Raw genomic sequence first — 25515 nt, 5'->3', positions numbered from 1 at the left:
CTTGTGAGATAAAGAAAACAAAGGTAGGGCCAACCACTGTCTGCACGTATGTGAGGAAGGTTGTGGATCTTTAGGAGGATACTGTTGAGGATGAACTTGTACTGGAAAAAGAGATATAAAAGTTATACTAAAGGTTGAGTACACTTTTATTTCAATATCAGTAAAACCTACACTACTGGTGATTAACAATTACCAATAAAGAGAAGAACGTATTGATTCCCAATATCTGTTAAACTGTCTCTTTAAGGAAGAATAAGCATGTGAATCAATCATGGTTAAATTCCCCATTGTCTAGAATGGCTCTCAAGAGTGAGAAAACTAGGGAGACTCAGCCCCACATCTGTTGTACCAGCCTGGGCCAAGGAGTCCCATGAGAAGCAGAACTAGTTCCAGTAGCCTCTGAGAGCTGAGTAGGGAGTAGAGAGGATGGGCTGGGGTTTGGCATTTTATTTGCCTTCTGTGATGAAGGCAAACTTAGAACACACTTGCTACTCCTCCTCCAACTACAGCCCTCTGCTCCTCCCAAGGGTGGGCCTGGCAGCACAACCAGGTCACCTCTCAGAAGAGCTACTCATGGACCCTGCATCTGCTCCCAAGTAGAGCCCCCATCCCTCTGTGCCGAAGCCATAACCAGACTCTGCCCTGAGGACAGTGAAGGGAAAACAGAATGGGCACATATCAAAGCTGGTGGCTTTGCTTCTGTCTTTTATTTCTCTATCTGAGAAACACAATGATTTTTTTTCTTTGCTTTTAAAATTCTAGAAATGTAAAGTGCAGAGTCTGAGAGAACCATGAGAGCAGACAAGGGATGATTTCTTCATCATTCATCCCTGCCCAGATTTTTCCATCTAATTCCAAGCGACCATCTGTATCAGCTTGCTAACGAGTTTGGACAAGGTCCTCCTCACAGTGGGAAGCTGCTGGAAGTTGTTTAAGTAGAGGAGTTATCTAATCAGATTTGTGACTTAGGAAGGCCATTCTGGAGAGGCAGGGATTGGGGAAAGCAGGTGTGGTACAGAAAGAGGTCAGTTTGAGGCCTCCACAGTATCATGAGCCTACTGCAGATCAATGTGAAAGCTCTGGCCTGCTTCAATGCTCCTGGACATGAAGGCTAAAGAAAGTGTAGATGATGAGAAGAAAAAAGGAGCAACATGAGCAATCTCCACCATTTCAGACTGAATGGCTGGAAGGCAATACTGACCACCCAATAGTGAAGGCTGGCCAATTTCACCATTTCATCTATGACACTAAGAGAAATGGGATTTGACGCCAAGAGGTTAAGCATTTTCAGGATTTCGCATATATTCACAAAATGACTCTAAGGAAGATTATATCAATATATTCTTTTACAAATAGCATATGAAAGACAGCACAGCACAATTATTCCTGACCTGGAACCAGCAAGGGTTCAAATCCTAAGTTCGCCACTTAACAGCTTTGTGACTTTGCAGGAGTTACGTAACTGCTCAATGCCTGTTTCCTCATCTCTTAAATAAGGGAGATAATAAAACACAACTGAGTATCATGAGGCTCGAATGAGTTGTCAGGAGTACAGGGTTTAGAATACTTGGTGCACTGCCTTAAGGTCTGCGCCTAGAATATTATCACCACTGAATATATATCATTCTCTGTGTCTGAGCCAAAATGAGTATTGAAGAAGCAGAAAGTCCACTTTCAAAGATATGGAATTTCAGCTTGCTTTTCTTTCTACATTGAACATTGTATTGCTCAGTTGGTTCAATAAAAGAAGCTGGAAAAGCTAAAGAAAAATAACCTTTTTTCTTTTTTTTTTTACCTGAGAAAGCTCATAAGAGAAAGGTGAAAAAACAAATTCTCAGACACAGGCAGTACTCTAAGGTTGAGACTTTTGAAGACCACAGAGCTTGCTTATAAATAGAATATTAAAACAAGCAAGAGCAATTTTCTCCTTTCGTCTTCCCTTATTGCCTAATTTTCCTCCTATACTATTTGCATAATGGATAAAAAGGCATCCATTATGCAAATGAACGATAGGGCTGTGAGGTTGCTGAAGCCACAAACCTCACTCCAGATGAAAAGAAGCTGCCACTAAGCCTTTCAATGTCTGTGGTCCAGCAGAAACTGCTCTGCTAGCTTGGTTTCCAAAAGATAGAGGGAAATTATGAAGATGACAGGTCATTCATTTCCACTTGGTTTATTTTAAAAGGGATACTAATAGATGCTTTCCAGAAAAGCAGTACAAAATATAGATACTCAGTATCCTGGCATGTAAAATAAACTTTACAATATATTTTGTTTCAAATGGCAAAAATTATACTATGCACAGTCTTTACAATTTTAAGCATGTTTTGCATAAAACAACCTCTGTTCTAGCTTGAGAATTAACCTATAACCGGTGCTTAGAGTGTTCTCAAAATGTATGCATACGTTCAACACAAATAAAAAGTGGTTTTAAGTAACATAATATTAGTGTTTTTTCAAAACTTTATGCTTTAAACTGACCTAAAATTATCTTTAAGAGATATTACCAAAATTGACATTATTTATCTTGGAGTCAGAAATTCACTAAAATTTTAGAAGAATGTTAATTTTCTCTTTCTACCAACACCTTCAAAACAAATGTAACAAATGAGAATTCTGAACAGAATCACTTGCCTGGAATAAATCAGTAGGACAGAAATTAAAAACTAACTTCAAAATGTTTCTTCCCAAATCTTGAAATACACAGTTGGTGGAGAAGAAAGTGGCTAAAACAGAAAGTGATCTTTTATCTCTAGTCTGAAATCCTTGATAATGCTTAGTTTTTTTTCCAAGTGACTTTTTTTCAGGGACGTTTAAAAAAATTTAAGTGGTCCTCACATGCTATGGGCTTCCCTGATGGCTCAGATGGTAAAGAATCTGTGTGAAATGCAGGAGACCTGGGTTTGATCCCTGGGTTGGAAAGATCCCCTGGAGGAGGGCATGGCAACCCACTCTAGTATTCATGCCTGGAGAATCCCATGGACAGAGGAGCCTGGGGGGCTACAGTCCACAGGGTCACAAAGAGTCAGACATGACTGAGTGACTGGGTATACATAGCACACATATGCCATAGATGACGCTCCTCATTTATAGTCTAACTCCTCCCTTGTCAGTTCAAGTACATGCAATTCAGATTCACCTGAAATTCAAGAAGAAACTGCATCCATTGCCTGAGCATCAGCAGCTGCAAAGATCTATGTAAAAAAATAATTTAGAGAAAGACAGTCCAGCTTTAAAGGCAAACATTAACAGGGTCAGTCATAAAGTGGAAGCAACTCATAGACAGCAAGATGATGTATTTCAACCAGATGAAAAGCAGATGACTTAAAAAATACACCTACCTAATTTCAGAGCAGAAGGGGTTACTTCAATTTCCCCACCGACTGGTTTAAATGCAGCCAGTTGGGCAGCCACTTCCGTCTCAAAAGCATCTGGGCTCTGCCGGCCTGCGGCGTTTCCACTGGGGCTCTCAATCTTGTGGAGTGGTTCTTGTTCGTCAAACACAGCAATCAGCTACAAACAAATCCAGTAACACTAATTACTTTGTAGGACACGCATATCACATGGACACTATCTAGCTGACTGTGATCTTTATTTATTTATTTTTTAAAAAGACCTCTTAAAACTGAAAACTTTAATGTTACTGTATCACAACTCTTAATCCAATATCATGTCTGAAGGGGTCATGGTCAGGAAATAATTAACAGTTTCTTTGTATATTCCTGGAATAGAGATCCAGTTTTGGCTAACCTTCTGGAAGGAATGATATGGCCCACTCCTCCCCTCACTTTCTTTTCTAATTTGCCTAACAGGACATCAACATCTCTTTCTTTTAAGAGTATTGTCAAACATGAAAGCTGAATATGCAGAATGTGAACAACAGACCTACATGGTAGAAGAGAACAATCCAGGGTCAAAGAGCTAAAGACATGATAAAACTCCTAACTGTCCTTTTAGACACAACCGTAATAAGCAGAGTCATACATACATGTGTATATTTATACACAATCTGTGCTTATCTTGTACATGTCGTTTTCCCATTTGTATTCATGCCTGTAATTTTGGTCTTTTCCTTCATGACTAACTCTGTGTTGATTGGCTTAAGTCCAGTGAAACTAAACCTCAGGATTTTAATTATTCCAATCTTCATCTAAAATTTATTTCATATAAGAACTAGGTGTCTCACCATTACTATAAAACATTTAATTGTCAGTTTCCAAGTCATTTGTTTTAAAAAATGGGCAACATTCAATAATCAAGTAATTGTGCAAACATTGCTGTATAAATGGCAAAGACAGCCCCGACTAAATCTACATTTTTGGCCAGCAAACACCTTCATGATAGAAACTTCCAATGTCTCTCATTGGAAAAGTGGAAAAGTCCAAAACTGATGTGGAAAAGTCCAAATGTGAGTGCAGTAGGTGGCTCAGGGAAGTTACTATCAATCCAATAAAATGCAGTCTAGAAAATGCAAATCTAGAAAACTGCTAGTAAATCTTTAGATATTTTCATTCATTAAATACAACAAACCTACTTATCATGCAAATATTTTTCAGGTAAGGCATTCAAAGCCCCACTCATAAGGGAACTTTGTTGGCAATAGTATTAATAACACCAGTGCAGGGTTAACCAATCAAAACATCATAAATTCAAGTTCAGTCTTTCAAAAGAAATGAATACAATTAGGGATATGCAAATTGGCTATTCAAAAATAATTTTCATAATTGACTACTCATTTCCAGTATGGAGACTTCTTTAACTGGAAAACCCAACAATCCTCTCACCACAGGAAAAAAATGCTACTCCCAAGGCATTATTTTTAATTCTTGAAATTGAGCACATACATTTTCTATTTTTAATTGGTAGCACTGATGAACCGATTTGAGATAAGACTTAAATGGATTAATAATGAAAGATTATTCTAGTATAAAAATAATCAGGAGAACTATATCTTTCTAATCATCTGGCCAAAATGAAGAGTTTAACACTTTAAATCCTGAAAAGAAAAATAAAACCAACTTTTAAACTGTGATAGAAGTGCTATTTTCATCACTATTTTGGTGACATGATCTCAATTTTTGCATGTTGGTGAATTCTATCACATACTTGTAGTATTCATTTTAATATATTAATCAACAAGGCAAAGTGGCTTATGTCACTGGTACTACAAACAGTTTTGTGTAAGTTTTTCTTCTTGCTACATCCTTAAGTCTTAGTGTATCCTATGCACCTGAAATGATGGGGAAAAGAGACACATAATACCAATCAGTAGTGTAATCCAAAAGCTTAAAATCGATAACTCATAAATAAATCATTATCTATGTTTCTTACATAACCATCTCTCCTTAAGCTTCTTCACTGTTTTCCATGTTATTATTATATCCACACTAGGTCACAGCATACATGGTAACAATTTTATACCTGTTTGCCTAGTGGGACCACAGGGTAGATAAGAGATTTTGTTTCCCAAGACACTAGGGGCCATTCCCCCGATTCAGATCACACTGTAAGCATTTTCTGAAATGAAAGCTGTAAAAAGAGACGCTGCATTATGAAATATTTGTAGTTTGTCCAGGATGATGCTATGCCTTGAAGAATGTGTATTCTACTCTTTAGAGATACAGGCAATACATGGCTTTCTCAAAGATGATGACAATGAGACCTGGAGGCTCCCCAACTCTCATCAATTCTCTGATTAATTAATTGCTTAGTCTGTCTCCTAGTCCCATGATTGACAGGAATTATCTCTGCAGAACCTCCTCTGGATGTTTGTATGAATGGACGAAATAAAGTCTCTCCTCCTGGAAAGGAGAGAATCAGTTCCTGAATCTGTGGCATCCAGACAAAGCCACTGGCACCACAGGTGCTGGCTGATAAGAGACCCTCCATCCAGTCTTCATCTCAACAGCTACAATATACCCAGTCTTAGACTTGCTTCCACATTGATAATCAATTTAAACTCTATATTGTAGGTCTTTGTTAGCTGGATTGCTTGATTCATCAGAACACCTACATTACTGGTGACCCAATTCCTGGTGACAGTGTTACAGAGATACGTTAATTCACATAAACCACTGTTCTAGTCCCTCAACAGATGGCAGACTGACCTTCAAATTGCGCAGTTCATGAAAAAGGCCTTCCTCCACCACTGAACCCATTCAAAATGAATTTTCCCACAGAGATGACTTGAACATTAAAAGGTGATTTATATTTTTATTAAAAACAATTCTGTAAAGATTCCACTTAGACTAAACTTCTGTGGCATGTGGAAGATTTTTCCACCAATACCATAGAAACTGCAGTAACTTAAACTTTATGCAAAATGCAAATAGGAAATATTTAATTTGGAGGCCTTCCTCTTCTGCTGCTTTATCCATCTTCTGGTGCCCCGTCTGCTCTCCTTCTGTGATGCCAGTATTCTCATGTCATCCAGTACAGCACTGACATTTCCCTAAGACCCCATGGTACAGAATGATATGTTCAAACAGACTTGACTTGCAATCAAAACTCCCATCCCTGCAGATCTCTCTCAGCATTTAGGCATCTAATCCCCAGATACACACAAGAAGGTCAGTCTACAAATATGCTATTAACTTTCCCATTGAAAAAACAAAACAGCCTTTTCAGGACTCACCCCTATAGTTACCACCCTATTTCTCACTTTCCATATAAAGCAAAATTTGAAAGTTACCCACAGAGCAGTCTCCAGTTTCCACCCTTCCATTCTTTTCCTGAGGCCACTCCAGCCAAGCTCTCACTCCTCTCTTCCATTGAAACCACTCTTATTAGATCAAAAACAATCTCTACAGTGCTAAATTCAAAGTCATGTCTCTGGTTTGATTTTAGGACACAGTTGATCATTGCTTCCTTTTTAAATGACTTTCTTCACTTGCCTTCCAGGACAGCAGTTTTTCTCAGGTTTATGCTCAATACCCCGGCCCTTCCATTCAGTTTCCTTTTCCTCATCTCTAAAATTGTTAAAAAGGCTACCCTTAAATATGCATGGTGATTACATTTGTCCCACGGCAAAGGTATAAGAGTATGCTGGTAAATCTCACACTTAAATCTCCAACCCAGAGCTTCTTCCTGAACTCCAGCCTCATGTGGTCAATTGCCTAATCTAACATGAAGACTGAGTAATCCTTAATCCCTCTTCCCTTCCCTTTCTCATTATCTCTTATACACCTCACACACATCCAATTTGTCAATAAATGTTAAAATATACCCAGAGCTTGACCACTTCTCACCACCTTCACTGTCACCTCTTTGGACCCAGATATCACAGCCTCTCCCATGGGTTACCGCAAGGGCTTCCTGACCCAGCTTCTTGTTTCCACACACGCTCCCTTTCCATCCACTTTCATCATGGCAGCCAGCATGACAGTGCTCAAACACAGGTGGATTACATCTCCTCTGATCAGAACCTTTCCACCTCACTTAGAATGAAGCCCAAATCCTCCCAATACCCTGTATGGTAACGGGCTCCCAGTGAAGGTTCTGACCTCTTATCCTGAGGACTTTCTCCCTCGTTCTCAGGATGCTATCCTGCTCTGCCCTCTTCTTTATCCCTCCCTGTGTCTCTACGTTTGCTCTTCTCTCTCCCTGATACAGTCTTCCACCAGATACTTGCATGGCTTTTTCCTTGATCCTTCACATCTTTATTGAAATGTCAGGCTTTCACCGGCCACACTATCTAAATTGAAATCCACTCCCACACCTCGCATACTCCCTTCATTTTTCTTCATAGCATTTGTCACCCCTCAATGTTATGTCCTTTCATGTTTGTCTTATTTATTGCCCATCTCCCTGTAAAACTCCCTAGGAAAACTTTACTAGATTGTAAGCTCAAAGAAGACAGTGATTTTTGTCAGTTTCACTGTTTGCTGTACTCCATTGCCTAGAAAAGTGAGTTAGATATAATAGGCACCCAACATATATTTGTTAAAATGAGTGAAATGAAGCAAAAAAAAAAATGATACCTAATATAGCAATGAAAAGTAGCTAGATTTTTCATGTACTTTTAGAACACTAAAATTATTTATTAATGAATGAATATAAATGACCAATATAAACCCATGTGATGCTCAATGCATTCTCACCATTATTATTGTTGTCTCCATTTTGTTATTATGGGGTAGACATTCCTTATTTTCTAGTCAACACCAGGGGAAATTGCTTCTGTTCTAGAAATGGAGACTATGTGTCTTCTCTTTCCTTTTCATGCTCATTTTTGAAAGGGAAAATCTGCTGATTTGGTTTCTGAAGGAGTGGAAGTTTGAACTAAGGTGGATGTGGATGGAGAGATGGGCAGGGTTAGCAGTGTGACCCCAGACATGCCCTTGTCTGATTTCTTCTAATAGGCCACTTTGATGTGTCTGGTGTGAAGCTTCTCAATGTGTCTCAAGAAGTAGCTTAAAAACAAATGTGAATAAATCTCCAGGGGAGTGGAAGAACAGCCTGAACTGCCATTAAGCTAAAAACTGAAGCACTCAGCTTTTATTTTTACAAATTCATGTAAATATTTAACAGCTTTCCATGTTTGACTTAACAGGAAAAGATTTTCTCTTTAATTGCCAGTAATACTAAGGCAAAGACTTCCCCTCATGGCTTGGCAGTAAAAAATCTGCCTGCAATGAAGGAGCCACAGGTTCGATTCCTGGGTTGAGAAGATCTCCTGGAGGAGGGCATGGCAACCCACTCCAGTATTCTTGTCTGGGGAATCCCATAGACAGTAGAGACTGGTGGGCTACAGTCCATAGGGTCTCAAAGAGTTGGACGCAACTGAAGCAAATTAGCACACATGCACACAATAAGGCAATGATCTCATGTGTTTTGCACCTGTTTTTGAGAGGTCAAACTGGAGTGTATTTCTCAGGCAAATACCTACCTTCTAAAATGAACTGAGGAAAACACATGAAAATAGATCCATTAACGTGGTATGCACATTTTTTTTTCAATAACTACATCTCAACTGCTAATGACAATGTGTTCCCAATTCAAAGATTAGGCTTAGTTTGGTAACCACAAGTATCCCCTGACTACTCCTTCCCCGGTGGGTATCAGGAAGGAACATCTGAAACTAGAATTTGCCTAGAAAATATATCACGCATAAGCTTTATTTTAAAAACATAGTTCAATCTTTTTTCATATTTAACTTGTAAAGGTCAAAGTATTATAAAAATCAACAACAACAACTACCTCAAAGATCAAAAGGAAATACAAGAGCTTTGGATAATTTACAATATCCATGACCTGGAATAACAGACATGATCAAAAGAGCCACGTGCTCTTCACAATCTCACATCATCGATATCTCTTCAAGGACTCAGACCTATTTTTATACTCAAACAAGGTAAAGCTGTGTGTGCGTGTGCATAGGTGTGTTTTGGGAGTGAGTGGGGTGGTGGGTGGAGGTAGAATATTAATGCCCTTGATGACATCCCTAACATGCCTAAATGCTTAGCACAGAGCCTGGTACACGATGGAAGGTTAAACGTTGATTCCTTTTCCTCTCATAGCTAGCGTCCCCTGACTCCCAGACTGAGTCCCACTTGACTTGTTTATTCCTATTCTGCTTTTACTTTGTTGCTTCTCTTTAATCTCTTCATCACAGGATTGACAGAGGAACAGAGAAAGTATCAAGATCAAACACATCAAATAGGTAATTTTTGCTTTTCTTTTTTCCTTGCTCTTCATCACACAAGAACACACAACCTTTAGACATGCAGTGCAGTTCCTCCACCTAGCAGTACATGGTTTGTGCTGTCTGTTCTACTTTTACCATAACTCAAAGCAATATACCAATGCCTTTAGTTTCTATACTGACAAGTAAATATTTTAATAATAAATGCCACCAAGTGCATTTATAACAGAGTCCCTCAATATTCATGATGTGGTTTGCTCTGTCGTCTGCCTATAGCATTCTGTCACTTTTATAGCCTGAGTTTTTATAATCTGATGATATTATAGTCTACGTAGAGAATAAAAAAGTGATCTAAATTCTCACAGAACATAATAAACTATATTTACAAAAGTATTTTTTGGATTAGTAATTACATTGAGAAATATGTGACTATTTTATAACATGTCAAATGAACTAACGTACTACTAAGAAAGACTTATTTGCCATATTGAGTTCTTTGGGTTCAACTGTTGAATTTAACAACATATTACTTTTTTTTTTTTAACTGTTTCATACGTATTCCATGTTACCAACAACTGTCAAGTGGAGTTAAAAGACAAAGAACAAAGCCAGCATCCTACAAAATAAAATTGGAATCATTTGTCTCAAATCTTAATAAACACAATTAAATCTAAGTAAGACTGTGAAATTACAACAATTTCACAAGTAGAGGAAAACACATTATCACCTTTGGGAAGAGAGTGAAACTGCAGAATTCATTTAAATGTATACATCTGCTTGTAACTAAATAACAACTGTCTATTGAACTAATTTTATGCCACTTGAAACAAAAGTTTGAAAATGGATGTTTTTCCTTCATAGGATTTTGACAGCCAGCTAAATGCATTTAATCTGGATTTTAAAAATTAAAAGGCTCACATTATGATTTTCATCAGATGCTACTACAAGGTCTAGCAACCTCAGAGGAAGTATGTAACAGCCATGATTCTCAGAAACTTCAATCGACTTTCAATAAATGAGATAAAACCAATTTTCTTTTCCTCTCCAAACTGAAAATCAGTAATAGAGAACTTTATAAACTTTACAGCTTTAAGTTTCATTCTAAAGAAAATAACAAAAATGTGCCTAAATAAAGTCACCCATATTTCAGCCAAAAATACATTTGCTTACTTTAATTATGTAGTAAGTTACTAAAAAGTCAAGTATACATTAAACACGTTTTATACTGAATCATATTTTTCTTCTAACTACCTTGAATCAAAATTTCCAAGATGTGTTACTACTTGACAAGTTTAAGAGAATCTTGCATTTGTTTTGTAGCATTCTTTACTTTCCTTAGTAATAACAGCTCACCATTCATGAAACACCATTCAGTACTCATATCTAATACACACAAAGGAAGCCTGCGAAGCCCTCTCCTCTGAGCCCTTCATCCTCCATAGCAGTGGTCAGGCAAAGGGTCTCAGTGGAGGTCAGCTGGCAGTCACCACGCCCTAATCCTAGACAACCTGGAAGCAGCTATAGAAAAAGCAAACAGCCACAAAAACCAGGAGAAAGTCTCAACCACCATCAGGATGTCAGACGTGCCAGAAATATAAAAAAATTCAATATGCCTGTCTTGTCAGTAATATTTCCACTGCTTCTGAATTATACATATTAAAAATAAAAGACAAAAAAAGTGGAAAATACTTGGGTTAAATTTGTTGGGTGATGCCAATCCACTGGATGGCTTTGCTCGCCATTTACCTAGCCGATCACTAAATGGTTCACTAATGTTATCCAATCCCAAGGACTCTGAGAGTCTTGGGAGAGTGCACATTATTAGAAATGAAGATACAACCTGGGTTGTTTTAAAACACGCACACATAAACACATAAATGACTTTCTCTTCAAGCTATTTTCATCTAAATCACAGACATTTAATCTGCATTTTTGAAAGATTATTCTATCTGAAATGAGTTACCTCTGGCACCAGAAAAAATAAAATAATAGTATATGGAAAATATTTTTTCATTTGTAAAGCATTTACATATTTACAATGTTGTAACATTGACACTATCATTTCATTTCTGTAGCCAAACCAAAGCTGTAACTGTCTCAGAAATACAGTTTGGCAATCTCTTAGTCAAGATCCAGTGCTACCACGGCCATCAGAGATACGTATGTCAATAGATCCCTAGAGGCAGCCACTTGCTGAAATGTAAGGGTGCTATCCCTCTGCAGGGCTTATCCCATTACAACAAAATGCCATGCTGCCTCTGGCCAGGTACTTGCATATCTATTGCCAGGGCCCCAATCTGCTTCTGAGTTCCAGTCCAGTCCCCTGACATTTACCCACAACACTTCTGCCAGAGAAGTCTTCCATCACACAGATCTGGAATGGTCTACTTCAGCTCATTTCTTTTTTTCATTATATATTCTCATGGCTTTCAAAATGAATTTCAAGCCTCCCATATGAGACCTTCCACCAGGTCTTGTGATGTTTCTAGAATATTGTGTTCTTGTCTTGTCACCACCAGTCACATGATACAAAGATCCTTGACTTACCGGCCTCTATCTATAAGCAAACTGAAAGCTACTTGAAACTATGGGTCACATCATTTAAAATATATTTAACACATAGTTTATAGCCCTGACAATGCAGGTGGGCTTCCTTGATGGCTCAGCAGGCAATGAATCCACCTACAGTACAGGAGACAGAGGAGACACTGCTTCAATCCCTAGGTCAGGAAGATTCCCTGGAGAAGGGAGGTGGCAGCCTACCCCAGTATTCTTGACTGGTTTCCCTGCTGGCTCAGATGGTAAAGAATCTGCCTGCACACAGATTCAATCCCTGGGTCGCAAAAATCCCCTGGAGAAGGGAATGGCTACCTACTCCAATATTCGAGTCTGAAGCATTCCATGAATGGAGGAACCTGGCAGGCCACAGTCCATGGGGTCATAAGGAGTCTGACATGACTGAATGACTAACACCCCACCATGCACTAGGCACTGTTCGAAGAGCTTACATATATGGTTTAAGAGTCATACGAAATCCTATGAGAAAAGCACCATTTTCCCCATTCTACAGATGAGAGAATGAAAGTACAATTAACTTAATATGCCACGCTCCTAGTATGGTACATGGCAGAGAGAAGGAGGTCAGGTAAATGAGTGATTTGAATTCCTTGCTATATTTGAGAGGAAAAACAAAACCTCTTTTATATGGATGTCAACACTTTTGTATGGATACCACCTCCCTGTGTCCTAATTTTCCATCCACGTGGAAATAAATGTAACCTTCATTAACATGCATGCTTCTATATATAGGGTAAAACAGTTTCTGCCCATCCTTGAGGTTGAATCAAACACTTGATCTTACAATTTATCCATCTAAAATCCACTTAGTTCATTACAATACCAATCCTGGATTTTTTTTTCCTCATGGACCACATTTATCCATTTCATATTCTTTCAAAGAAACTGTAAAACAGATTTGCACATTAACATATCTAGTTTTGAAACAAACATAACTGTACAGTGTTCTCCATTACATTCGACTCTTAGAAGAACCCTGCTTATCTGTGCTAATGACTGCAATCCAGGGTGTATTGCTTAATTTTGTGGATTAATGAGTAAGCAATCAAATGTGATTTTAAGTCATGAATATAACAAACATACTATTCATTTATTTTGACAAGTATTTTAATTTACGTGACTTGGCTACAAACAGACCAGTCTATTTCATAAAAAAAAAAAAAAAAAAGAAAGAAAGAAAAGAAAAGAAACCTTTGTGCTCTCAGATAATAAACCTTGGTGGAGAATAATGGCAAAGCCACCACCTTCTAAAGACAGATAAAGAATTGATAGTTTGATAGAAAAAACAATGAGACCTAAAATTTTCAAACAGAGAATGTCTTTTGCATGCACTTGAGCTATATGCAATATGTTTAGGGGTTGCAAACCACACAGAATATTCTAAATAAGCTAGGTCAGTGCTAGCCTGAGGCAGGTACCCCCTAGCCTGTCACCTTGGTAGCCTCAAACACAAGTTTCAGCAGCTTCACGTACCCCTGAGGTCGCCTCATAGTCCTGCTCTTAGAACCCCAAAGCCAGGCAAAGTGGTGAGTGGAATACAAATATGAGCAAGGTCACAACTCCCTGAAAATTAGCTGGTGATTAATTGGTGCTTCATTTCACCAGGCTGGGAGGGAACAGACTCTTTAGCACGGACACATTTAGCAAATTGGCCTGACCCCCAGATGACTGACCTCATGACAGGTCCGATGATGTTCTACCTTCTCTGGGATTTCAAGACAGGTAAGCAACTGGTGGAGACGACGGAAAGGTCAGCGTGCAGTCTGATTGAGGGACGAGGAAGCACTCTTCTTAAACATTCCACTTAGACTCAGATCCTCCTTGTCACGGGTGACAAGGCTTCAAAGCCGATATTTAAAAAAAATTAACACTGCAGTTGCAGGTGGGTTTAACTCCTGCACGCCTTCTGTCTGAGTGGTAGAGCTAACCTTTTCCTTTAGCTTCTAATTGCCCTACATCTCCTTAACTCGTGATAATGTGGCCAACCCTGCTGGGATGGGTGTTGACTTTGGGAGCCTCTAAATGTCAAGATTTGTAATTATGATTGTGGGTGTATTAAAATCACAAAGAATGATGCCTCGCTAATTGGGGCCTGAAGACAGGAAGCCTGGGGTCCTTGTTCCTTGCTTACAGTCACAGGAGGTGTGTTACCTCCTCCAGGAGCAGTTTCATCCTATGTCTTATCTTTAATTGTGGAAAGATGGTCTTTGTCAGTCAGTTGTAAAATTTTAACGTTAGTGCAAAAAGCCTTCTTAAAATATCAAAAACGTATTCCATAGGCATAAAAACTACAACTACTAACTCAAAACTTAATATGTACTGAGCCTATTTATCGGCAAAAATGGAATGTAAGTTTTGAAATAAGGACTGGCCCCAAAAATCCAGGTTGCTACGACCAACCACAATGACTTCATTTCAAAAATCAGTCTTCATGTCAATACTTCCTAAACCAAGGGTCTCTTGTTTACACCTTGCCACTTCCAGGGATAAAGAAAAGTATGGGGGCAAGAAGGTATGGGGGGGGTCACAACCTCTGCCAGTGCCCTCCAGCCAACTATGTATGTGCTATGTATTTCTTGGGGATTGTGGTGGGGAAGGGACAGAGGGAAAATAAACAAAACGTCAAAGGATGTGGTTCCAAGACTTCTGCAAACACATAGTAGAAAAGACACACAGGATCAGCTCAAATCCCAGAAAACTACTGCTACAATGTTTCTGTTTTTCCTCTGGTCTTCTTTTTGAAGTGTATATGTATATGTATATGTATATATATATATGTATGTATGTATATATATATGTATATGTATGTATACATATATATATGTATACACACACAAACACAGATAGACAGATACACCTTAACATTACATAAACCATACTATATAGCACACAATTCCATTTTCTGGTATTTTCACTTAGCATTTTCTTGTAGGCAATCATCTCTAATTTTAGTTTGTAAAAATAAATAAATAAATTAATAAAATGAAGAAAATTCATGACCAGAGAGTTCATAACATAATTCAGTTCAGTTAGTCACTCAGTCATGTCCAACGCTTTGTGACCCCATGAATTGCAGCACGCCAGGCCTCTCTGTCCATCACCAACTCCTGGAGTTTACCCAAACTCATGTCCATCGAGTCGGTGATGCCATCCAACCATCTCGTCCTCTGTCGTCCCCTTCTCCTCTTGCCCCCAATAATTTACAATTTTTTGATTATTAGTTATATTGAAAATATTGTTATAAGCTATTTGTGTTTCTTCAATGGATTCTCTCTTCATACCTTTTACTTTTCATTTTCCTATTATTGTTTCTTATCAAAATAACTGAGCTATTTAAATATATTAAGTTTGTCTTTTTTAACTTTTCAAATTTTCTTTTTGGTAATTTATCTTTTCTTTTTTTTTCATTGTATGGTATTCCATTCACTTAAAACCTTCTTTTAAATCTTCAAAGGTCCCTTGTAAATAGGTACTCACCTGGAACCAGTAATACTTTATGATGGGCAAGTAGTAAAACAATGTTGGTTTCATTTAATTTACTACTTTGATAGTCCCTTAAGAGAGAGCAGGTGGGAAATGTTTTGATTGATGGGCCTTTGGTTTTTAAATCATCATTCATATTCTAAACAACTACAGATGGACAGAAGCTATTACGACGAATAAATCACAAATAAAATTTTAATATTTCAATGATTTCATAGTCCAAATGTCTGTCATTATTTTTTGTAAAATCCTTATGTTGAAATTCCACATATTTAATCTGTTATTGTAAAAATATATAATAATAAAAGTTGTTCAAAAATTTTTATGTATTTGAAGGCTCTAAAATTCTCTTATTTTTTATCCCCTAGACAAGAGAAATTTTTAGCTTTAATATCCTTTAACATGTCTTCTATATCACCTACTATCAAGTTATCAATTATGTTTATTGCTTTCCTGTAAACTGTCTCCCTGTCCCTAATTTTGCCAAGGATTGAAAACTCTAGAAAATAATTATTTACAGTAATAATGTGTAAAAAATAATGTATGCATGTCTTTAACTCTCACCCAAGTCTCCTTTTCATTGTTTATTTAGAAGCGTAATTGTCATAGGTAAGCTGACATTGCCCTAATGACTACTGGCTAAGTAGCTCCATTTCTTTATCTTACCAACATACTCTGTTATATTCTGTCATCCAATCTGTTCTGCCAGTTAATACCACTTTCAAATAAATTTCAAACTTAATGACATTCATTTCATCTACAACATGGAAGCTGCATGGCACTTCTTAATGAGTCAGGAAACAAAAATTCTCAGAGAGTTAATTTGTTGAATCGCCAGTCCAGGTTCAATGCATGATGCAGGGTGCTCGGGGCTGGTGCACTGGGATGATCTGGAGGGATGGGATGGGGAGGGAGGTGGAAGGGGGGTTCTGGAAGGGGAAAACATGTACACCCATGGTGGATTCATGTCAATATATGGCAAAACAAATACAATATTGTAAAATTAAAAAATAAACTAATTTAACAAAAAAAATAAATATGAAAAGGTCTGTTTATAAATACACACAATTAACTTAAAGATATAAACCTGGGACAAATTTAATCCACCATATAGATAAGCTAAATAAGGGGTATGTTGGTAAGATAGTAATAGAAGTCAGGAAAATGATATCAGAGGTGAATAAACTAGTAGGGTCATTTTAAGTGTAATCCAGTTGAAGGGATCCACTGGAATAAGGAACAAATCTGCAGTCCCATTAGTGAGGATATTCTTATTGTGAAATGGGTGAGACCTGGGAATTACAGTGTGAGATCATTAAACTCATGAACCTAGGACCAAGCACGTAACTTCTGGGGCCAAGTGCAGAATGAAAGTATGGGGCCCTTGTTCAAAACATTGAAAGAATTCCAAGATGGCAATAGCATGGGACCCTGAGCAACCGCACGGGTCATGTACCCATAAAGTTGGCCCTGCTGGAATCATGGATATTTCTAAACTTATTCTGGTTTCATTTTCCCCACATAATCTGATTGCGATTTGATATCCCACATTATTCTCTCAACACAGAGAAAATCTGCTGGCTAGTGGATATCCAATGTCTAGTTCCCTTGGCAGGAATTATACATTTGTTTATAGTCCTGAGTCTGTTTATAGTCTAGTTGAAGTCAGAATCCTTGAATCAAATCAGTCTAGAGCAGTAAGAAAGCATACTTTATGGAACTACAGTGTCTGGGCCCTGTGTCGTGGTGGGTGGGGCTGGGAGTGGAGGGAGACTCAAGTATTATATGGTTTCTGGAGAAAACTCTTCTGTAAATTCCCTCTTCTTCAAACAGTCTTCATTTGAAAGTCTAGTTCATATTTATTCACTTAAATGCAATACTGGCTTGGAAGATAGCTTAAATCAAAGGGAAATGCTGGAATGTTTTTTCTTTTTTTTTTTTTTTTTCATTTAAACGAGAGCAGTATAACTATGTAATGTGAGAAATGTCATTACAATGGCAGTCATATTACAATAAATAAATGTATCAAAGTAACACTGTATACATTCCTTTCTCAGAATCCACAGTAGTTGGGAATCTAGACTCTGGAGACAGACTATGTGAGTCCAAATCCTGATTCAAACCACTTTCTAAATGTAGGGAAGTTACGTCGTTTCTCTGAGCCTCAACCATTTATCTATCTTGTATAATAAGGAGGATAGTGAAGTGAAGTGAAAGTCGCTCAATCGTGTCCGACTTTTGCGACCCCATGTACTGTATAGTCCATGGAATTCTCCAGGCCGGAATACCAGAGTGGGTAGCCTTTCCCTTCTCCAGGGGATCCTCCAACCCAGGGATCAAACCCAGGTTTCCTGCATTGCAGGCAGATTCTTTACCAGCTGAGCCACAAGAGAAGCCCTCAGTCTATTAAGGAGGATAGTAGTGGACATTTCGGAGAAGGCAATGGCACCCCACTCCAGTACTCTTGCCTGGAAAATCCCATGGACGGAGGAGCCTAGTAGGCTGCAGTCTATGGGGTCGCTAGGGGTCGGACACGACTGAGCGGCTTCACTTTCACTTTTCACTTTCATGCATTGGAGAAGGAAATGGCAGCCCACTCCAGTATTCTTGCCTGGAGAATCCCAGGGACGAGGGAGCCCGGTGGGCTGCCGTCTATGGGGTCGCACAGAGTCGGACACGACTGAAGCGACTTAGCAGCAGCAGCAGTGGACATTTATTGAGCACTTACTATTTTTAAACATATAATAGCAAACTGTATTATCTCAGGTATTTTTCATATCCCTCTAGAGGTTGCTGCTGTTTTCTGTTGGTTAGTCTCAAAGTTACATTATTATTTTTTTTTTCTTAACTGGGGACACTGAAAAGTTAGATGGCTTACCTGCCCAGTATGTAATAAAGCCAAAATCAGAAGCCCATCAAACTTCAGCATCCCCTCATTATTCTGAGCCTATCTTTTGAGTTGTTGCATTATTGATAAATGAGACACAACTTTGCAGAGTACCTTGCCACAAAAAATAAAGTCCAGCCCCTAGCTATTACTACAATTATCATTGTTATCATTATTTTTATTATTGATCAAAATCCCTATTCATACTTTAATACCCAATTCAATTTGTATCCTGAATAATATCTAGTATCTAAAGATTAAATATGTGCCTCATGTAAGAATATACCTTAACATTGTCTAATTAGAGCTACACAAATTCAATGTAAAGAGACCAAATAATTCCCACTCAGAGCAATACTGGACTGAATATTTGACATATAATATAGACTTGATTTATAATACTTTCAGCTATGAAATTAAAAGACACTTGCTCCTTGGAAAGAAAGCTACAACAAACCTAGACAGCATATTAAAAAGCAGCAACATCACAATGCTGACAAAGTTCTGTATAGTCAAAGCTATGGTTTTTCCAGCAGTCATGTACGTGGATGAGTCATATGGATGTGAGAGTTGGACCATCAAAAAAGCTGAGCACCGAAGAATTGATGCTTTCAAATTGTTGTGCTGGAAAAGACTCTTGAGAGTCCCTTGGACTGCAAGGAGATCAAAATAGTCAATCCTAAAGGAAATCAACCCTGAAGACTACTGGAAGAACTGATGCTGAAGCTGAAACTCCAATACTTTGGCCACCTGATGCGAAGAGTTGACTCATTGGAAAAGACCCTGATGCTGGGAAAGATTGAAGGCAGGAGGAGAAGGGTGGGGGCAGAGGATGAGATAGTTATATAGTATCACTGACTCAATGGACATGAATTTGAGCAAACTCTGGGAGATAGTGGAGGATAGAGGAGTCTGGCATGCTGCAACACACAGGATCACAAAGAGCTGGACACGACTTAGCAACAATAACAATAGACCAACATCTGAAAAATGTGACTTTTCTTCAACGTTAAATATATATATATATATATTTATTAAATAAAAGATATAATGTTAGTAGTAGGTGTATCACCATGACAAGTGATAAGCATCAAATGAAAAAGTAACAGAAAAACAAAGATGCTGATGAGGATTTAGAAGTTACTAATTATAGCATAACATCTATCTCACGGTTTGTATCTAGTTTCTGCTCACAGAGTATTGACATTACAACTAGGAGAAATAAGTCTCATCCACAGAAATATTAATATAACCTTTGTTGTTGTTGTTCAGTCTCTAAGTCGTGTCTGACTCTTTGCAACCTCGTGGACTGCAGCATGCCAGGCTTCCCTGTCCTTTACTGTGTTCAGGAGAGTTTGCTCAAATTCATGTCCATTGAGTCGGTGATGCAATCTAACCACCTCATCCTCTGGGGCCTCATAAAACATAACTCAAATAGAAACTGCTTGCAAAAACTGTATTTCATAATAGCATGTTTGGATAAAATGGAATGGAGATGCTGCCTTCTGTTAGTATCCTTCCACACAGATTTCATGACTGGAAATGCTGTGCAGCATTTCTCAGAAAGTACCCTAGAAAGTCTGTACAGTTAATCAACTTTAGAAAGACTCCACTCTTACAATTTATTTTGTTTTTATAGGAAAAAAGACTTGGAAATGTTCCTATGAGACATGGAAAAGTACCAAGATCTGTCAAGGATAAACATGTTTTCTTCCCTGAAGTCCTTAAAGTCAGTGAAAACGGTTTCCAATAATGAATCACCAAATGAAAAAGTCCTATTTTTATTGGACTAAAATTCATAATTTCTATGAAACAAGAGGATAAAGGGAACGTGGAGGCAAGCAACTAGTAGAGAACGCCTGATCCTGCACTTAGGAAATCCCTTGGCATAAATACTGGAGTACTGGGGAAGAGTCTGGGGAGACAACGGCATCCTTTGTTTTTCTTTAATATTCACATTCAGTCTCTGTGTACTAGGGAAAAATTATTTTAAATGTGTCCATAACTAGGAGCTTTTTGGCAAAGGTGAACCATTTATCTAGTCAAATCCAAACAGAAGTCAAAAGTAAGCACATGATGTAATATGCAAATTATTTTCAACCAATGTAGCTAAACTTGACAAATGTGAATCACATCTCACACATCTCTAAAAGTCTTGCTTCTAACTTTAGAAGGGAAATATCATTTATACATAGCTGCCAGATACTATGTCCTCACTAATTTAATAAGCAGGCACCATTTTCCCTACCTTTGAAAATTTATGTTGGTCTTTGGATGGGTTCGGCTGCCTTTTTAAATCTAGTGGCCTGTGACCATGGAGAGCTTTAGCCAAAGGGAAAATGACTCCATAAATCCACATAGGCTGTCTTGATTTAAATTATAGTTTGAAGGCTTCAGGACTATATGAAAAGGCTTTGAACAAGAAAAATTAACACACACCAACACACATGTACTGCTGCTGCTAAGTCGCTTCAGTCGTGCCCGATTCTGTGCGACCCCATAGACGGCAGCCCACCAGGCTCCCCCGCCCCTGGGATTCTCCAGGCGAGAACACTGGAGTGGGGTGCCGTTTCCTTCTCCAACACATGTACTGAAAGTCATTCTATTTTAAACAGAAAGCATTCCTCAAGCTTTAGACGATATGGACTTGGTAATACCTATATAGACTTGCTACTTAATTATCAAGAGATTTGTTCAAAATATGGCATTTAAAGTACATGAGTATACACAACAGGTTTTGATACAAAATATGATTAGGATATTTCTCCTCTTGATATTTCACAAACTAATAAACCTATTCATTACAGTGTCACTGGGAAGTAGATTACGTTGCTTTAGAAGATGGCATGACACTTTTCTTTAGAATCCCTGTTAGAACTCTTGAAATCAACAAAGCTGTCATTTAATAACCTCACAAACTTAACTGGCTGGTAAACACGGAAAAAAATTCTTGAGATAGTAGATTAGCCATCTATTCTAATAAAATAACTGAGTGCTGGAGAAACTGAATAAATATCCAAAGTCTTACAGCTAGTTAATAGCTAAACAAGGGTTTATACTCAAAGGCTCATCTGAAGTTACAGCTTTAAAAAGACTTGCATATTATTAAACTAGGTATTGAGTTTTCCTATGCACCACAGTTTCCACGATTCTGGCTTGGTGTATAGTCAACATATTAAACTTATTATCAGTTTGCCTAGCTCCTAAAATCATTAAATTTGAGATTCCTTGTCCTATGTCTGACTAGAATATATGTGTTTGTTTTTTCCACTCTATTCTTCTCCCATGATTAAAATGCAATTATCAAATGAGACTATAAACTTCCTGTAAAGACTATAAATTCATTATCACTGACAAAATATATGATGCTTTTTATAGACAGAATTCCTTCCTTAAGTCAACTGCTTGGCAACACTGGCAAAATACACATGCAGAACAATGCCCTGAAATGGCTGATTTTATGTAATACCTTGACTGGGCCATGGGGCGCCCAAATATTTTGTTAAACATTACTTCTGGGTGTGTCTGTGAAAGTGTTTCTGGATGAGATTAACACTGGAATCAGGAAACTGAGTAAAGCAGATTGCTCTCTCTAATGTGGGTGGGCCTCAGCTAATCTGTTGAAGTCTTAAATAGAATTAAAAAGACTGAGTTGAAAGAATCCCTTTTTCTTGCCTGTTTGAGTTGGGACATTGGTCTTTCCTGCCCTTCATACTTCGATTGAAACATCTGCTTTCTTTGGGGCTTGAGACTGCCAGCTTTCAGGCAGGGATTTATACCATTTTTCTCCCCTGATTCTTAGGCCTTGGAACTTGGGCTGGAACTACATATTGGCTTTTCTAGGTCTACAGCCTGCCAACTAAAGGCTTGGGGACTTTGTAGTCTCTGTTATCATGTGAACCAACTCATAATAGATTTCACATATATGTGTATATGTGTGTATACACACACACACACACACCCTATTGGTTCTGTTCCTCTGGAGAACCCTGACTTTAAATTAACACAGCTTCCTCACCCAGAGGTCAAGCAAAATCAATGTTTTAGGGCAAAGCCTAAGACCTAGAAGCAAAAAAGCCATCTCAGTTCTTTACAGTGATGCACAGCTTTTAAAGTGATCAATTATGGAATCTCCAAGCTAGAGTTGATAATAGAAAAAAAAAAAAAAAAGCAAGAAATAGAAGACCTCCTAGATTCAAAATATGGAAAGCTGAGCTAAAAGGAAACAGAGCCACACTCAAAAGGAAATGTATAAGTGGCATGTTCCTAACCATAACTCTGCCACAGTGAGTAGGGAAAGATTCCATTCCATTCAGTAGAGCAGAATAAAAGCCTATGTAGCATGTATCTGCTCCTATCTTCAAGGGACATTTTTTGAGCACCTATAACACGCCAAGCACTGCATTAAAAATGGAGGACATAGCCCCCATTTTCAAGAACCTATCAACTTAGTAGTAAGAAGGGCAGATGGACATGAAAGTCAATATAAACACTGACATGTGATGAAATAGCTGAATTGAATGAGCAAAATGCCACGACAGGAAGAGAGGGGCAAGAGTCTCTGTACGTTTGTTGGGAAGCTGTTAAAGAAGGTATAGGGGGCAGATGACATTTAAGCTGAGCCTTAATTAGCATGATTTCATAGGATGGCAGGATCAGGAAGCCCTTCAAGGCAGAGGGAACAACACAAACAAAGCCTGGGTGGAGGAAATTGCAAATTCACCATTTGTGAAATGCCAACCAACTAGTTTGATGTGTTTAGAGTGCAGGTCCCTGGAGGGTGAGAGGAAAAGATATAGAAGAACAAAGGCTGGAGTGAAAGGTTAGAGACAGGAAATGAAGGACCTTCAATGTCTTGCCCACGGATACGTTTCCCACAGTGTGTACTAGATTTTATGACTTTATAATATTTGCCTATGCTTGCTAGATCTTCAGTCCTAGCAATGACCCTATGAAGAATTTCACGTTAAATCTTCTGGGGAATAAGATTAGATATAAACAGATAACACTCCGTACAAGTGGCATCCTGCATGCATATCTCCTTCATATACAGTTTGGATTCTTGTAAATACACAGCTTAGGTACTTGAATTTTGAGTAACCTAACTTATGCAATTGAAGAATTACTCCCCATGGACTGCCTGTGTGAGTTATAGGGTGTGTGCAAGAGGAAGAGAGAAAGATATGGTGGGGGAAGAAGCAGAAAGACAGGCAAGTAGGCCTAATTAGGTGAAAATCATTCTATCAGAAACTGAAAAAGCAGACCTTTTCAAAATACAGCTTTTCTATGTTTAGAAAGCTATTATTTTAATTGAAATATAACTAAATATGTATTATCAACATTAAACATTTGGATTGTAAAAAAATACAATTACCAAATAGCTGATTAAGATGGGGAGGTCAGCCAGGCACTTTGCCTTGACTGCCTGCCGGAAGAACACTGGGCTAAATGTGAGTCCTTCTCTCAAAGAGTAGGTTTCACAAAGGGATGGAGGTGAGCAGACAGCTTTCCTGCCAGGGCGAAGCCAGCGGGGGGGGAAGCTGGCGGCTGGCAGCTTGATGGATGGCTGCTTACTGCAGGGCACACCTCCCTGCCCTCTAAGGTATCCTAGAGGTATCTGGGGGAGCCAGTGATAGGGAGACCCACCCAAGAGTCCTGTCTTCCCCTGCACAGTGCACCTCTCTCTCATCCTCAGAGGTCACCACAGTGCCCAGTCACTGGAGCTGCCTTATTTCACAGGACCACTTTGAAAACGGCATCCTGCTTTCTCTTTTACTATTTGCATTTCCTAACAAGGGTATAACTTTTTAAAAAGTCAGCCAGCTTCACTCTTGTTGGTTGTTTGAGTGATTTCATTTTCAATTTGTGTCAACTGTTTTATTCTTTCTGTTGTGTTTACTTTCTATCGTTTTGTTTTTTTTTTTCCTATTGTCTCTCTCTCTCTTTTTAATCCTGTTTTATAAAGTATTTTCCGGCCTCCCCAGTGACTCAGACAGTAAAGAATCCTCCTACAATGCAAGAGACTCGGTTAGATCCCTGGGTCAGGAAGATCCCCTGGAGAAGGGCATGACACCCCATCCCAGTATTCTTGCCTGGAAAATTCCATCGACAGGGGAGCCTGGTGGGCTACAGTCTATGGGGTCGCAGAGAATCAGACACAACTTAGTGACTGCACAACAGCAACATAAAGTATTTGCATTACTCTTAGCTAAGTTTCCTTTAGGTGCTGCTGCTGCTGCTGCTGCTAAGTCACGTCAGTAGTGTCCGACTCTGTGCGACCCCATAGACGGCCAGTGTGTAACCTCCTTTTCTACTTTCACTAGCTTATTGCTAGCATTCTTTTTAAAGTCTTTTTTCTATTTTACTTTCCAACCTCAATTTTGTAATATTTTCCTGTGAAACCTTAACCTCTCGTGTTATATGTTACTTTGTCACTTCTGTACTCCTGTACAGAGTGCAGTACCAACTGCAGATACGAAGGACAGTATAGGGATAGCAACAAAGAAAACATTCTCTCCAAGATGGATTTTTCTCCCCACTTGCCCAAAGCAGTCTCTTTACCTCCCTTATTGGATCCTTCAAACACTTCTATTAATATGGAGTCCAGTTAAATACAATACATTCCAAACTAGGGAACTTAAGAAACCTTACTGCTTGTTTTCTCACAGGACAAATCATTCACCTCCATTATGAGCTGTGCCCAGGCTCAGTCGCTTCAGTCATGTCCGACTCTGTGTGAGTCTATGGACTTACAGCCTGACAGGCTCCTCTGTCCATGGAGTTCTGTCCAAGAGCACTGGAGTGGGTTGTTGTATCCTCCTCCAGTGGATCTTCCCAACCCAAGGATCGAACTCACATCTCAAGTCTCTTGCATTGGCAGGCTGGTTCTTTACAACTAGTGCCACCTGGGAAGCCCATTATGAGC

The 25515-nt window shown here is 38.6% G+C and overlaps 1 protein-coding gene across 14 annotated transcripts in view; it reads right to left on the bottom strand.

Annotated features, from left to right (window-relative positions):
* PARD3B (par-3 family cell polarity regulator beta) overlaps positions 1-25515 on the bottom strand; it is a 1110743-nt gene that overhangs the window by 668138 nt on the left and 417090 nt on the right. For all 14 annotated transcript variants that reach the window (XR_014078966.1, XR_014078967.1, XM_081577736.1 and 11 more), the window contains one exon: positions 3342-3513. Coding sequence is in view for 9 of the 14 variants with exons in the window: in XM_081577736.1 (XP_081433862.1) it covers positions 3342-3513 (172 nt within the window). In the remaining 5 variants the exon portion in view is untranslated. The remainder of the gene's footprint in view (positions 1-3341; positions 3514-25515) is intronic.

The sequence above is a fragment of the Giraffa tippelskirchi genome, chromosome 3, assembly GCF_054371585.1.
Source record: "Giraffa tippelskirchi isolate mGirTip1 chromosome 3, T2T-mGirTip1v1.2.pri, whole genome shotgun sequence".
In the NCBI taxonomy this organism is placed as follows: Eukaryota; Metazoa; Chordata; class Mammalia; order Artiodactyla; family Giraffidae; genus Giraffa; species Giraffa tippelskirchi.
Note: the sequence above shows the minus strand (reverse complement) of the source record. Positions and strands in the feature narration are given on the sequence as shown.